Genomic DNA, 15,310 nt, shown 5'->3' with positions numbered 1-15,310 from the left:
CGAACAATATGTCCTACTCTCCCCGAGCAGACACCTTAATATTTCAGATTAAGTCAGATGCGTAGTAAAATTCCAGTTGTGTACCTCAAATCTAATACACCAGTTTACAGTTGTATCAGTGCGCATGCGCAGACAGTTGACCTCGGGTCATTGGCCCTGAATTCAGGGCCAATGACCTTTGACCAGTGGTATTGATGCGTAAATTAAGATTGCGCCCATGCAAATGATGATTTGCGCGCACAACGCAGCGCGTAGGCAGTGATATCATCATAATTTGCATGGGCGCAATCTTAATTTACGCATAAATACATGACCTCTAGGTCATTGGCTTTGTTTAAAAAGGCGCACACATCCGTAAACTGGTACATGGTGTATTTACTCGGACAGGTTTTAACCCCTCGACTTCTGAATTGCCTGATCCCTACAGGGATGACCCGGTTCCAGTAGGCAATGGGTTAATTAATATTTTTTTACGGGGAAAATAAATAGTTATAGAGCTGCAATAATGATTTTGTATTATTTGTATCCAATAATATCGACTTTATAAATATACATCATAAATGCGATGTTTTAAGTTATTTCCCACATTTGATGTGTCTCTATGGGGTTACATATCCGTAGTTCTACTAGAGATCCAGCCGTTGAACCACTCATGTGCATACATCGGTTGATTTTGGTGTTCCTAACCTGTCCATTTTGCTATAAGGGAAACAATTGAAGAAACAAAATTATGGTTGAAGTATTTCTCAAAATATAGTCCATGAACATGTAAATTTGGTTTATTAATCCCGATGAAAACGTTAAATGATATATGATATGGTGATGATATTATATGTGACGAATGATATTATTTCTTTTATCGGTAAACTAAATCAATAAATCCTCTGTACTATAGGAATGCAGATAATCTAGCCATAACACTAACTCTAAAATATGTTGTCTGAGGACCTGCTTTTTCTTTTTGTTGCCTTAACACATTTTGGATGTTCGCCAACTGTCGGGAGTTTTCCGACAGTAGTAATAATCTTAAAGCGCTATGTTTGGCGATTATAGAAGGTCAACATTAGTCATGATAAGGTAATAATGATGGTTTAGTTCATTGGGGTGTTCGCTTAACATCGAATTGCTTACGCATGACAGTTCATGATTTCGCCAAAAATTTAGTCTTTTTCGGAATTTTGTTCCGAAATTATCTTTGAATGGCGAAATAGGGTTCAGGAGTCGTCATGGGCATTGTCGCATAAAATATACTCACATTCTGTATAATCAGAATAATAGGTGGTGATTCTAAAATCACGCAGCAGTCATGTGTTATCCTTGTGGTACAGAGCAAACACCCCTGAGGAGTGTTTCACAAAGACTAAGCTCGACTTTAAGTAGGATTTAACTATGGCAGGCCATTCATGCCACTGGTTGCTCTCATCATTGGTCTCTCAAGGGACGTCACAAATCTACAGAGTTAACATTTTTGATAGTTCATTGTTCAGGATTTTTGTTTTGGATTTGTGACCACGATTTGAACGTTCTTTGGGAGACCAATACCAGGAATGGTTAGAGGAACTAGTGGCATAAACAGCCTACCATAGTTAAGTCCAACTTAAAGTCCATCTAAGTCTTTGTGAAACACTCCCTTGTGGACTACTTGTTTAATGATTACTTACCTTTACAACCCATTTTTGTCTGTCTGGTGGATCCCCCGTCGGGCTGCATGGGTTGAGGATGACATGTGTGCCGACAGAGTTGGCTTCTAAACACAGCTCATCGTTTCTAATCTCACCAGCCTTTGTCTCCTCGAAGTACTGGACGAAAAGGAAGATGTGCAACGAACCAGAATTATATATAAGCGGTGATCCCTATTAATGACAGAATCTTCTGAAATATGGCAATGATGACTAGCATTAACCATGAAATGAAGATTACAAATCAAATTAAAGCACTTCTTTGTTCACAATAACCATCCTTGCTGATACCACAATCACATCGCTACATAATGTGTGTATGCCGTTTTTTTCCTTTGATTTTGGCAAAGGTTTTCCATTGCTGCCAACCTTTGCCAACCTTTTGTTAGCCGGTGTCAATCGTGTCATTATAAATGATTCTTGATTCAACGTTTATAACGTGTTCTTGAATTTCAGCTGCAAGGCACCATGTCTTCATTGAGTTCTGAGTTAATTGCATATACACAGAGATTATGTAATACTGAGTTCGTAAAAAGTGTGGATTTGATTAAAGCTTTAATTTGTAAAGAAACATATCTAAAAGAAATGTCATAACCTTTTTAATCTAAATAAATTAACATGATTAAACTTTAGAATGTTTAAACCCCAGCCTGGTACGAATGAGTTGTGACATTTGTATACATGTTGGTGTGGTTGTTGTATAACTAGACTACGATGTCGATGGCCAGGAGGGTGGATGTGAAACACAGCATGAAGTGAGATGAGTGAGAATAGGATTCGCATGAATTATATACAATAGTACGAGAAGAATAATACAAGTTTAACGATTATTTATACATAAAAACACATGAAAAGAAGACAATAACGATACCTCATTTCCACCAAGGTTATGGCAATGCCAACCGATAAGATTCTTGCCAGCTTGTCCGTTCTGATCATTGGAATCTATGCACAGCTTCGAACCTTTATTCTGAAACTGGCAAATGCAAAGAGGGACAAGAGAACATAAGCTTTAAAGTGTGATAATGTTTGAATGATAAACTCCTGAACTAAAACTGCAATGCAGCTAAACAATTGTTGCACACTTTGGGATAAGTCAGATAGAAGATAGCCTCATGCATAACAATTCCTTTTGGAAAATAACTCCGTTCTTTTAAAAATTCCTCTTGTTCGATTTCTAAATGTTACTTTCCGGGTATTTTATCAATATTTTTATTCTTGCTGTTTTGTACCCAGTCGACCCGGGATCGCCGTCCCTGCTGCTGCTACTACTACTTCTGCTACTTCTAAGTAGTGTTTTGAATGTCTATTTAGTGAATAAAAAAAATAACCGAAACTTACATTGATAGTTTGGCGAAGAACCGAACTTGATGAAGGAACGTATAGTTCAGGATACACGTTTGTTAAGTACCAGTTGAAGTCGTAACAATTCAAAGACTCTCGAAGTTTCTTCCTCTTAGATACATCTCCAAAGTCACGATTCTTCAGCATGGGAAGTCTATCGTAAAAATGGTGCTTGTGTTCGTCCGTCCATACCTAATGCGAGATATCAAAGATAATATAGTAATCCCATAAAGAACAAGTCGGGCTATGGTAAAGGTGAACAATTACTTGTGAACTTTCTCGATCTTTATGCTTTTTCGATTTTTTTGAAAATGCCAACTGACACAGTAAAGAAATGTTCCATGAAAATAACGGCTCTACAGATGCCCACATTCGAAATAGGACGAGAAAGAGCCACTTGTGTGGAATAAAAAAATGATAATTTTCACTTCTAAAAGTTATAATGATAATAGTAAAAATTAAAGAAATGATACTACTACTACTACTACTACTACTAACATTAATGCTCATGTTATATCCTATTCTATACTAATTTTACCTCTACTTTAAACATTATTCATCTAGACCGCCATTATCTACATTTGCCACACTCGACCCAGGTGAGGTAAATGGGTACCTGGTAGGATTATTCCTTGAAACGCACTGCGCGCTGATTACGGCTGCCGGAGCTAAAGCTAGGGTAATAATTTCCAAAGCTCCTTGGAAGCGCAAAGGGACATTATTATTACGATGTGATATGCGCTATACAAGAACCGAATACTATTAATATGGCTTTATGTTCTATCAAATCACTGGGATTTTTTACCAGTACTGCTGCTGCTGATACTTCTACTACTACTACTACTATACTACTTATTCTGTTACTGCTTATTCCACACTAATTCTACTTCTAACTCAGACGTTAACGATCATTGATGCTATATATACCTGCCACTGAGATGGAAAATCCGCCAAATGTATACACATTCATGGTGCACCATCTATAGTTTAACTTTTTAGATATTGCTATGGGTGAGAAAAACAAGACTTGACTCACCTCAACCACCCTCATAGCGTTATGTTCTACTATATCTAATGGATTCTGGCCCAGGAAGGAATACGGTGACGTATCTCGGTACACGTGACCAACGCGTGAACATGGTATTATCTCGATCGAGCCACCGCACATCCAGATCTGAAAGAATGCAATGAAAATGTCTCTTCGTTAGAGGGAAGATTGACCTCTTTTAAATTGAAAAATATTTAATAACTTTCCTTTTCTGTTTTCTTAAGTCATTTAAACAGAATATTACAGGAAAATTTCATCTTAAGTCAGTAAGCTCTTTAAGAACTCAATTATTACAAATAAGACGGAAAATAGTTAAAAAGTTTGGGCCAAACATTGTAATGCAGTCCAATATACTGATGTCCGTGTGCAGTGCTTGTGACTCTCAGAAAGAAAGAGTCAAGTTATTTTAAAAACCTCACATTATACCAAAATTGATATGGTCACAGAAGGTTAGGTGACCTGCATGAAGACGAGCAATCAACCTATTCGGAACATCGAGCTTCGATCTCTCTTAGCCTGGTTCAACAGTCCTTCTCAGGACTCCTCTCATGAAAGAATGCATCTCTTGACCCCCCCCCCCCCAATATCCATATCATGCAGTATCCAGTACTCTCCCATAGGACGAAAGCGAAATAATACTCCTCTCTCACTATTTATCCTACCCACTTTCATTTCAAGTTCAGGCTTTCATTCTTTGTACAAATCGTCCTACCTTGAGAGACGTTTCTAGGTTCTCTCCTCCCCATACCTCCATACCTAGGTCAAACCCTCCAAGCTCCAAGAAGAATGAACGATCCATTGTGAGAAGTCCTCCCGGCATAGCAGGTGATCTAATATTACAAAGGGAGATAGAGAAATATATATAGAGAGAGAGAGAGAGAGAGAGGGGGGGGAGGGAGAGAGAGAGAGAGAGAGAGAGAGAGAGGAGGGAGAGAGAGAGAGAGACAGACAGAAGGGAGAGGGGAGAAAGAGACAGAGGAAATGAGATAGAGAAGGGATGGGAAGGGGGAGGAGGTAAGGGGAAAAGATAGATAGAAATATAGTACGAGAGAGAGAGAGAGAGAGTTTGTGTACATGTGTGTGTATGTGTGTGTGCGTGTGTGTGTGTGGGGGGTTGGAGATATAAATTGAAATATAATATATAAAACACCATAATTTGAAGGCGTCAATCATATTTTTATCTCACGAAATTGGAGCCAATAATAATCAAGTTGAAATAAACGCTCATGCTCCTTTGGTAAGACATTAAAGATATAGGTGAGTTCTGGTTTTAAAAAAAATAAACCTCATAGAATCAAACGAAAATTACATTAAATGTTCAAGATTACAAATAAATGTCATTGCCAAACAATTTTGGTAGAAAATGTATACTGGCTGAGTAATGAGCATAGACAGATTGGGAAATCAAGGTTAGTAGCCCGACACCATTTGTGTATAGTCAGGTGGCTTAGTAAAATTATCGTTACATGCCGGATAAAAGCACCATTTTTGGTACAGGGCTCCCTTAGGACCTACTAAACGATATTAGACTAGTAGCCCCCGGCAAAAATTTAAATTTAAGGGTGTGGGGGCGGGGGCGTCTTTTGGAGCCCCCAAATAATGTTATAACATCGGGTTGTTGTGTACAAATGCCATTTTTGGGTACAGGGCTTCCTTAGGACCTAGTGAATGATGGTAGGGTAGGAGCCCCCGGCATACATATTCATATATGGGTGATTGGGGGCCCATGGCGTCTGTACAACAACAATTCAATGTTATAATACCTTACAAATTATTTGTGGATTACGAGGCAACGCCCCTGTCACACACCCTTATATGATATTCTTCCCGGGGCTCCTACCGTAATATCGTTTAGTAGGTCCCAAGGAAACCCTGTGCCAAAAATGGCATTTGTACGACAACTAATAAATGTTATATTACCTTCTAAATTATTTGGGGTGCTACGAAGCGATGCCCCAGCCCCACACCCTTATATGATATTTTTGCTGGGGGCTTCCACCCTAATATCGTTTAGTAGGTCCTACGGAAGCCCTGTACCAAAAATGGCATTTGTACAACAACAAATCAATGTTATAAAATTGTTTGGGGCTCCAAAAAGACGCCCCCGCCCCAACACCCTCAAATTAATTTTGTTTGCCGGGGGCCCCTAGCATAATATCGTTAAGTAAATTCTAAGGAATCCCTGTACCAAAAATGGTGCTTTTATCCGACAAGTAACGATAATCAGTCAATTTGACGCTAAGCCACCTGACTAGTAGTCCCATATACATATTTATCTTTAATATTCATTTGCCCGTCTTTAAAGCATTATTTGATATACAAAGTCATAAGTTGGTTCAAACTGTTTTTGTATTTGAATTTTTTTTGGAATAAAATAACCCTCTCTTACTTAATTGGAGCAACTTTGGATGGCCTTTTATCGTAGTTTGGTATTGGCTTCCATCTGTATTCGAATCGCCAGTTGAATCCTCCTCGCTGTAAGGGCTCGGGTACGACATTGTAGTTGAACGTATCTTTGTTGATCTCATCGACCACGGGCATGATCACGATGGTTCTATCTGAGGCCAGACGAGCGAGGAGGGGCTCCAACCAGCCTATCATAACCTGAAAATAAAAGGAGTGAATGACTGTCTGACTTGAAGCAAATTACTACTACTACTACTACTACTACTAATAATGGGATTTATATAGCGCCTTTTCCAAAGGATACAAGGCGCCGTCTCATTAGACTATCTACAATTTAATAGGAGTTGTACAGGTAAGTTTTTTTTTTTGACGAAATCTAGTGGAGTAATGTTTCTTAAAAAACGAGGGGAGTTTGTTCCAGAGACGTGGGGCTAAGGACTGAAAGGATTTGAAACCAGCCTGTTCACGGGATTTCGGAATGACAAAGGTAGGAGCTGATGAAGACCTAAGAGAATAGGATGTTCTCTTGGTTGCTGAAAGAGTGAGGAAAGGTATACAGGAAGGGTGGTCGACATAGATTTGAAAGTTTGAACAAGTATCCGGTATTGTATTCTATCAGCAACTGGCAGCAAGTGTAGTTCATGCAACATTGCAGAGGTTACATGACGACACTGGTTACGTGTATGCCTGTGACGTAGGGGAAATTCTTACTTCATGACATAGCCCTGCACATTGAACAAGATAAACCCAAAATTGTGTCATTTACGGCATTACAAGAAATAAAACAATGGTCATAGGTCATATCAATATCAATTTCTTTGATTTGTGGAAGTATATGACAGATTTAATAGTGTAGTGGTCGAGTGGATATGTCACCAGACTGTGGATCATAAGGACTGTGGTTCGTGTCCCGCTGCGGCACTAATGTCCTTTGGCAAGACTTTAATCTACATTAGCTACACTCGACACAGGTGAGGAAAAATGGTGCCTGGTAGGACTATTCCTTGAAATTCACTGTGCGCTGATAATGGCTTTCGTAGCTAAAGCCAGGGTAATAATTTTCAAAGCTCTTTGGAAGCGCACAATGACGTCATATAATTTGATTTGCGCCATACAAGAACCGAATACAACCAAACCTGTCTATAGCGACCGCCCAAGGGAAACACAAAAAAGCGGCCTTGTAGAGAGGTGGTCTTTGTAGACAGGTTCCTTTAGTACATGTTTCAATGAGAAACCATTTTCAAGGGAAACAAAAATTAATGTGCTTGTTGTAGACAGTTGGTCTTTGTAGACAGGTGGTCACTAAAGCAGGTTCGACTATGTCATTATTACAATTATAATGATATGTAGTATTGGACAAGAAGTCGCAAAGTACTATGAATTAGGGATATTTGTAATGATTGCTTTATTTTCATTTCTATCGATTAGTGGTGTATCTGTAATTCGTGTGGAGAATCTAGTTCACAGATAACCATATTACAAGTTATGATACTTTAAAATCTGGATTTAAATTTTGTATATTTAGAAAAAAAGCAAACTCAATCAAAATTATATATTGTAATGAATTTTCAGAACAACTCGTACACCAAAGAGAATTTTCGACTTTGGTTTAATTTTGTTATGTCTTGTTTTATTGAAAGTAGATCAAATGTTACCTCGACATGAGAATCTAGGAATGTGAACGTTTCGCCCTCTGACGCATCGACCCCCATCATGCGAGCTTTAATTAGGCCGAGTCTTTTCTCAGCTCTCACCATGCGTATCCTAACCGAGTGGATTTGGGAAATGTAGTCCTCAATGGGCTCTTGGAGATGCTCTAAAACAAATCATATAAAATAGCGTTATATTACTACTGTCAAAGCACTGACAACAGAGAGCGCACATTTACCATAGCTTACTAAAAGAGATAGTTGTAACACGCGCATACTCAAACACAAAGTTTCATTACGGAGTTCCCAATAGTCATGAAATGACTTACCAGTCATGTAAAACTTCCATTGCATAACTATTTCTCTCGACTAGCTATGACCTCGTTAGGTAACAGTACATATATTTTCATAATAAAAAAAAGTTTTTTCAAAGTGAAAGATCACCACTATTGGTAGATTATTTTAATTATTGTATAAATAAAATGCTGATGATACAACCTAGCGATGTGAGATCTCTTAAAATTATCTAGTATCAAACATTTCAAAGAAGATTTTACGGTCAATGAAATGATATTTTCCTCTTCTACTTCCCCGACCACTCCCCTTCTTCTACCGACTAATACCCATTACAGGCAAGTATTAAGATTGGAGTTTGGCAGGCATCATGTCTTCTACATCTCACAAGTGCGACTCGTCTTTGCATTTCATTCTCAGCCTTTCCTAGCAGATAATACATCGATCTATACATCTATCTAACGCCTACTGTGAATAAAATTAATTATGATAAACGATGTGAGTTGATCCACGAAAATGCACAGTTCGTGCAATGATTATCCGCAATGATTACCCCGTTTGAACAATAACAACAACAGATACATAAAAAGAACAAAAAGGAGGGGGAAAGGGAATAATTGAAATTGTTTGGAGATGGCATTGATGGATGAAATTCAGCCACGGTGTCGTATCTTTTCGCTCTTTCGATTCATCGGGAAAGGCGTGATGCGAATCAAATTGGATATCAACTTGTTATACCTCGTACTAGGGAAACAGCTCAGTTAGATTATTCATGTATACAATTACGGTATAGGCCTAGATTAGAGGATGCACTGGTCCTGTGTATTTTGTACAGCCCATTATTTTATCATAGGCCTACGCTTCACCATACTCATGATGATTAAGAAAATAATAGTGATAAAGAAAATGATTTTAAAAAATCCATATGGGATGCTAAGGAAATTAAAGAACATCATTACATTTTCTTACTGCGCTCTAAACGGAAGATTTGAAGTCGCTGGAATGATTGTCTATTTTTTTTTATTTATAGAGAATTGATTTATTCAAATACCATCTGAGACTGGTTACCTACATGTTTCTCCAAAAGTTTGTCTGTTTAATCAGAAACCACGCTTACAGACATTCGGTGCAATAATTACATTTTAATCTTTTTCGTAATTCTTTCTTTGATATTCAAAGGTAATGCATGTTTATCACAACTACCCTCGAAGTGAACCAGGCATATCAATAAACGCCCTAAAAAGTGAGCTTTTTGTCTTTAAGAAATTACCATAGAAATCTCAGTTGGGATTTCATCATGGTAATGTGACCTTTACCTGGCACGATATCAATTTTGCTGGATTGATAGATATTACTATCCAGGAATATTAATAACTTATTAATTCATAAGGCGTGTATATCAGTTTATAAAGAAGAAATCGATAGGAATATGAAAAAAAAATATTTTCGAAAGCAATGTCGACTGGCAGCAAAGGATCATGTGATATTGGACGTGGATTAGATGATAAGGAAGAAGAGTAGATATCAATCGCAACGTTGTATATACGAGATAGGAAGCTGCAAACTTGCGATTGATTTTGAATAATCGCAAGTCTTTGTAAGGCGGGGGGCCAGGTCGCATAGATAATTGGGCCTAAACAAATATTTTGTTGGAAATTCTAATTATTACTCTCCAGCCAGTTCTGGCTTATTATTTTCTCTATCAAAACATGCGATTTTCAAAAGTAGATTGGATAACATATGATCCAATCAAAATGGACCAGTTTGTAGATAATTATCACTAGATAATTTTAAATCAAAACTGATAACTCACTTGTTCATATAGTATGTATAGCACAGCATTTACAAGCTCTTGCAGCGCAATAGAATATATCCACATAGTTATTGCGCTTTACAAATGAATATTATTATTATTTATATTATTATTATAGATACAATCTGCGCATGAGCAGATAAAGGTCCCTTGTACAAAATTGTAAAGCCCACCGAGACTAATACTGGATACATGCTGACGAAAGTTATGTAATCATAGTTCATGCATGCACCTGTGATACATTCTATTGAACACAGGTGCAAGTAATCCATACAAGAGGGCAAACAAATAATCCCATTCATGACCAGGCGCGTACGCAGGATTTTTTCAAGTCAGGGGGGGGGGGGGGGGGGGGGGGGGGGGGGGGGGGGGGGGGGGGGGTGGGGGGGGGGGGGGGGGGGGGGAAGACACTTTTTTTTTTTGGGGGGGGGGTCTCGAAATTTGAAAAATTGACATTTTGCTCCGTTGGGAGGGGGGGTAAGGTCAGCTTTTTTAGGTCAACCATGGGATTTTTTAATTTTTTTTTTCATAAAAAAAAAAAAAAAAAAAAAAAAAAAAAATCCAAAAGGGGGGGGGGGGGGTTTAGAGAAATTTAGGGGGGGGGGGTTTACACACAAAAAATTACCAAAGGGGGGGGTTTAACCCCCCAAACACCCCCCCTGTGTACGCGCCTGTTCATGACTTTAGATGTGCTTATCCCAAATGTCAAAAAGTGGGATTTATCTATGTTTAACAGATCTGTGGATATTTGGGGTCATCTGAACCATGTACTAACTACGAACTGGTTTATCAAAGCCGTTTCGTACGAACCCATTGTGCTTGCGTCGTCAAGAAGAATGATTTCCTTGATCAACCGTAGAGGGCTCCTGTCAATGATGCTGTTGAGTGTTCTCAGGAGTGTGGACCATGCCTCGTTGTGGAAGCAGATAATGATGGACGTAGAGGGCAGGTCGTGTGGGTAGCTGATATTCTTACACCTTGATGAAGTAACGTAAACACACACAAAAAAAAATATCATGACATCAACACTCTGACAAAGACTGTTTCCTTATGAGAGTCGAAGGGTGCTAATTCACATCCTTTAACCCGTTGACTACTAAATTCTCTAATTCCAGTCAGGGTTATTACAGAGACTACTCGGTTCCCATAGACAATAGGTCAGTATATAGATAACGTACTTGATACTCTATAAGTGTAACAGGAAGGCGTAAATTATGTTCATATATTATTCATTTTCTTCTTTAGTTCTGCAAAAAGGCCCTGCTTGCTAATTACAATATAAACAGTATATCTTTTCAAAATGAACGAATTTTTGTTCATTTTTCCTCAAAATTTCATCAAACTGATTCCTTGATTTTTATTTTACATCTCCACACACTACCACCCACATATCTGACTTATCGATCTCTGTTCTATATACACACGCTCTCCAGTCTCTTCATTCAATGAGGATAAATTTATCCTCAAAAACTGCGTTAACGAAGATAAATTTATCCTCATTTAGCTGCTAAATGAAGATAAATTTATCCTCATTTAGCTGCTAAATGAAGATAAATTTATCCTCATTCAGCTGTTAAATGAAGATAAATTTATCTTCATTTAACAGCTAAATGAAGATAAATTTATCTTCGTTAACACAGCTAAATGAGGATGAATTTATCTTCGTTAACGCAGTTTTTGAGGATAAATTTATCCTCATTGAATGAAGAGACTGGAGAGCGTGTGTAGAACAGAGATCGATAAGTCAGATATGTGGGTGGTAGTGTGTGGAGATGTGAAAAAAAAATCAAGGAATCAGTTTGATGAAATTTTGAGGAAAAATGAACAAAAATTCGTTCATTTTGAAAAGATATACTGTTCATATTGGATAAACTGATGTCAGAAACTATTAAAAAAAACAAATAAATAAACCACTTAATATTGTTTTCACCAGCTCTTTACAATCTGACAATAATTAATTTTCTGCGAGCGAGGAAGAATACCGTTCTATAGGACTTGTGTATAATTTTTTTTTGTGTGTGTGCAATATTGCACCAATGACACATTAAACGTTAAGAAGATATTGAACCAAAAGTAATATTGTCGTTTACTAATGAAAGGTCGGAATTATTTCGACCTGGACTGCAGAGTACGACTGTTACCTCTATTGAATAAGTAATATATTCTTACTCCTCATAACGGCCGTCAATCAATGTCCGATGAAGGGATATCTTGCTGCTGACCAGTTCGTTAAAGGAATGTTTCTTGTATCGTGTCTCCTCCACTCTCTTCCCTTCGACGGTGAGGGCGAGCTTCACTCCCGAACCTCTGTCACCTAATTTCTTCACATCAGCATTCGGTTTGTTATCAAACGTTGGGGGTGGAGTTGTTTTACGATGTTTATCAGCATCACTTGTTTCCTCTTTGGCATGTTCATCACCTGCATGGGTATGATTTCAAAATGATGGTGACGATGATGATTACGATGACGATGATGATTATGATAATAATAATGATTGTTATCATTCTAACTTCAATTCATTACAGTAATGGTAGCAATAAATGAAAAAGTAAATATTACGAGATGCGAACCTGCAGAAAGCAGGTGCGTCGTCTAAAAGAAGACCAGTACAATATTAAGGTACCATGTTTTAAAATTCTCCCGTTTTTAAACACTCTTTCCTTAATGATAGAAAGACAGAAAATTTGTTTACACGGACGTTGTAGGACGGGTCTGATTAAGCTATATGTCTGACATTATAACGAGCGGAACGTGAAGATCATTAAGAATGAATTCATTGCATGAATGCAGTAATCGACGTTAATATATGTTATGTTCTTGGCATTTGACACATGGTTCAAAATGAATGAATGATCGTGTACAGACAAGGCCATCTGTTTTACAAATAATGCCTCCTGGAATTGTATTACCGCAAACACTTTTGAAAAAATAACTGAATAGTAAATTAAAACAGAAAATTGTCATCTTTATATGAATTCATACTTAACCTACATACATTATGATGGTGTATAATGGGTTTATCATTCGAGATCTTCGATCTATTTATTTTTTTAAAAAAAATTGAGGATTGCCTCTGGGAATTGTGTCCACAATTAAAAAAAGGACTGCATGATTTCACACATTCCTTTTTCCATGTCTGAGAGAGAGAAAGAGAGAGAGAGAGAGAGAGAGAGCGAGAGAGAGAGAGAGAGAGAGGAGGGAGAGAGGGGGTGCCCCTGAATCCGATCAACTCACCTACTATTCCATTTCGCATGTTTTCCATCATCTCCTCTGCAGGTATTCTGAACTTCGACGCCTCGTCATTATCAACGGAATCGGAAGGCTTACGACGACCGTCATCGTCATGGAAGTCAGCGACCTTACCGTGCGGACGCAGAATTTTTTTACGATGTCGGATCTTTTCTTCGTTATTCTTAACCTCGAAATTGTTGTCGTCCATCGATGTGAATCTAAAGTTACGATCGTTGACATGAAAAGAGATGATCAATAGTATTGACACGATCTGACATGTAACAGGTTCAACTCGATAAGGCAAATATCTACGGCGTTGCAATACATTCATTGGAATGAATTTATACGGAAAAAGGCGTTAAAAAGAAAGATTTTGCCATGTCCCCTTTTCCCTGAATAATTAACACTGGTTGCCATGAGCTATGTACATGTAGCTATGAAATCAACAATTACATATATGGTACATCTACCAGCCAGCCGGTGAATAAGGAGCTCTATTTTTTTTCCTTCACAATTCGTGAGAAAATATTTAGCGCCGAATCAACACCACCCCCCCCCCCCCTCTTGCACAAGGGGGAGGGACCCGTCTTCTTTTTTTATCTTAACAAAAGGTTTAATATACCTGTTTTTTGGCCAGGGGAGGGGCCCGGGACCCCCGGTCCCCCTGTATCAGCCACTGACTTCTTCTGCCACTACCACTCATACCGTACGTCCACCACCACCACCCCACCACAACTTCTACTACTACTACTACTACTACTACTACTACTACTACTACTACTACTACTACTTAAAGCCTCCTCATGCTCCTCGTCGAATTACTTACACGAGATGGTCGAGTGTTTCTCTCTTGTTTCCGACTGTTGCATGGTGGCTCTCATCGTGGTTTAAGTGGTATACAACAAATAAGATATTGGCAAGAAGACAGGCCCCTGCAGAAGCCACTAGGAAGTAGACGCCGCAGTTTCTCTTTAAATGTTTGCTTCTCATCTTGGTCTTTTTCGCCCAACTCCTCGTCTCCTATTCTGACTTGCTAGTATCTGTTACAGTCAATTTGGCGTGGAAGACCAAACAGTATGGTGGAAATAGCAGTCACTTAGACATTGTCATGTTAATGTCACTTGACGAAAACGTTCACCCGATAAGAAAGACAAATTGTTAGCATCTCTTTCTCGTCCTCGTTTCCCAGTTCTGACTAGCTGTAACTGGTTTAAAGCCAGTTAACATGAAAGTGGGAAAAGTTGATATTGTGGTTGATACTGCTTGGATTGATTTTGCCTTTGTTTGAAGGTACTGATGGATCGTAGGCACGGTAGATGTAGCTAGCCAAAGCTAATTGAATCACATTCAACACCACCTTTAAATATCAATATGGATCATATAGATAGACTAGGTCAGCTCCTTTTGTTGTCCAGCTTCCTGCTGTAGCTAGTATCATGAAGTAAGGCTGAGTAAAGTGTAAAGACTGGTTAAACTAGTTTTATGTTTCAAGTCAGATTAATTTCAGTAAGACGATGTAACAGAGTATAGTCCATTTTCACACAATTTCCTTCGCTTATCCTATCTTCTTGTCAGCCTTCCGTCCTATATCCTGGTTAGCTAGACACTGGTTCAGTCAAACTGACGTGACGATCTAAAACGTTGTAAAGCGGATGTTGCTTGCTGTTAAGGACTCCTCGCCTATCGCTGTGATTTAAAGAAGGAAAGGCAAGAAATTGTAAATAAGTGCTTCAATTTATTTTTGCAAGGGTATGTTTTCGTTGTTTTTGAGACAATATGATCAAATAAACGTGAAATGGCGTCAGTTTTTTTTTCCTTTACGAGAGGGAACAGAAAACACGTTTA

The 15,310-nt window shown here is 38.3% G+C and overlaps 1 protein-coding gene across 1 annotated transcript; it reads right to left on the bottom strand.

The window, feature by feature from the left end:
* Nucleotides 1-373: 373 nt before the first annotated feature.
* LOC589066 (polypeptide N-acetylgalactosaminyltransferase 13) lies at nt 374-14,555 on the bottom strand. Its single transcript, XM_030990679.1, has 12 exons — nt 14,292-14,555; nt 13,469-13,683; nt 12,403-12,652; nt 11,044-11,210; nt 8,133-8,293; nt 6,461-6,675; nt 4,784-4,901; nt 4,060-4,197; nt 3,021-3,215; nt 2,551-2,655; nt 1,662-1,799; nt 374-699 (listed from the first exon to the last, which is right to left on the bottom strand). The coding sequence occupies exons 1-12, from the start codon at nt 14,453-14,455 to the stop codon at nt 571-573; spliced, it is 1,995 nt and encodes a 664-aa protein (XP_030846539.1). The 5' UTR covers nt 14,456-14,555; the 3' UTR covers nt 374-570.
* Nucleotides 14,556-15,310: the final 755 nt, after the last annotated feature.

This window comes from Strongylocentrotus purpuratus, unplaced genomic scaffold (genome assembly GCF_000002235.5).
Source record: "Strongylocentrotus purpuratus isolate Spur 01 unplaced genomic scaffold, Spur_5.0 spur5_scaffold_19, whole genome shotgun sequence".
Taxonomy (NCBI): domain Eukaryota; kingdom Metazoa; phylum Echinodermata; class Echinoidea; order Camarodonta; family Strongylocentrotidae; genus Strongylocentrotus; species Strongylocentrotus purpuratus.
Note: the sequence above shows the minus strand (reverse complement) of the source record. Positions and strands in the feature narration are given on the sequence as shown.

Excerpts from the sequence above, each read along its gene's own strand:
- LOC589066 (XM_030990679.1), bottom strand. The coding sequence starts at position 14,455 with ATGAGAAGCAAACATTTAAAGAGAAACTGCGGCGTCTACTTCCTAGTG. Across the intron at positions 6,676-8,132 it reads TCCTAGATTCTCATGTCGAG|GTTATGATAGGCTGGTTGGA; the intron begins GTAACATTTGAT and ends TTTTATTTTCAG. Across the intron at positions 700-1,661 it reads GACAAAAATGGGTTGTAAAG|CAAAATGGACAGGTTAGGAA; the intron begins GTAAGTAATCAT and ends TTTCCCTTATAG.